The 785-nt window shown below is 32.9% G+C and overlaps 1 protein-coding gene across 1 annotated transcript in view; it reads left to right on the top strand.

The window, feature by feature from the left end:
* Window positions 1-404, top strand: part of LOC137645091 (putative exonuclease GOR) — a 4,129-nt gene extending 3,725 nt beyond the window's left edge. Inside the window, exon 2 of the mRNA XM_068377941.1 lies at window positions 1-404. This exon is cut by the window's left edge and continues 705 nt beyond it. Within this exon, the coding sequence (XP_068234042.1) occupies window positions 1-183 (183 nt within the window). The 3' untranslated portion in view covers window positions 184-404.
* Window positions 405-785: the final 381 nt, after the last annotated feature.

The following is a 785-nucleotide window of genomic DNA, read 5'->3' as shown; positions in this document are numbered from 1 at the left end:
GACAACGTTGTTGATACGATTGTTGCCTATCCTCATGCCAGAGGGAGGGGTTTCCGAAATTCATTGTCATTTTTAAAAGAAAGGTTTCTGCCTCGTTCTTTTACAACGGCAGGCAGGGGAGGACTGAAGTCTAAAGAAGATGCAATCGCTGTCATGAAACTAGCTCTACTAAAGTGCAAGTAAAACCGTGGTTTCTGTAAACCTCAAGTTCTTCCAGTAAATCTCAAGTTAAAGTTCTCATCATAAGAGAAATACTTTTTATGATATGATGAGCAAAACATTTGAACATTAGGTAATAATTTTTTTCTTCTTAGTAGAGTCAGTGTATGTTTCTTAAGAAAAGTGATATCTTGTATTTTCAATATTGATTACATGCTAATAAAGTAGTGTTCATTTTCAAAATAGCTTTGATGTTTTTTGTTACCTTGAAAAATTGAAAACTGATGTCATTATTCGGTTAGGCGTAGAGGCACAAAATTTTAATCCGTGCATGTAAAAATGTCTTGTCTCTTCTTGGACAATGGAGTTCTGATACCATAGATCGGTTAGTCATAGATACACAAGAGCTTAATCTATGTATGACAAACAAGTCTTCTCTCTTATTGCGAATATTGATTTCCTGAGAGCAATAAATTCGGCATTTGTAAAACTAGCTAGGCCTATATTTTATTTCATCAGATTTTAAATTGAGTCTCAATTTCTAAGATTGTATTTTGTTACTGAAATAAAATCATGAAATATTATACAATTCATGTCGTACATTCATGCAGTATTACTTTTTCCAA

This window comes from Palaemon carinicauda, chromosome 8 (assembly GCF_036898095.1).
Source record: "Palaemon carinicauda isolate YSFRI2023 chromosome 8, ASM3689809v2, whole genome shotgun sequence".
NCBI classification, from domain to species: domain Eukaryota; kingdom Metazoa; phylum Arthropoda; class Malacostraca; order Decapoda; family Palaemonidae; genus Palaemon; species Palaemon carinicauda.
Note: the sequence above shows the minus strand (reverse complement) of the source record. Positions and strands in the feature narration are given on the sequence as shown.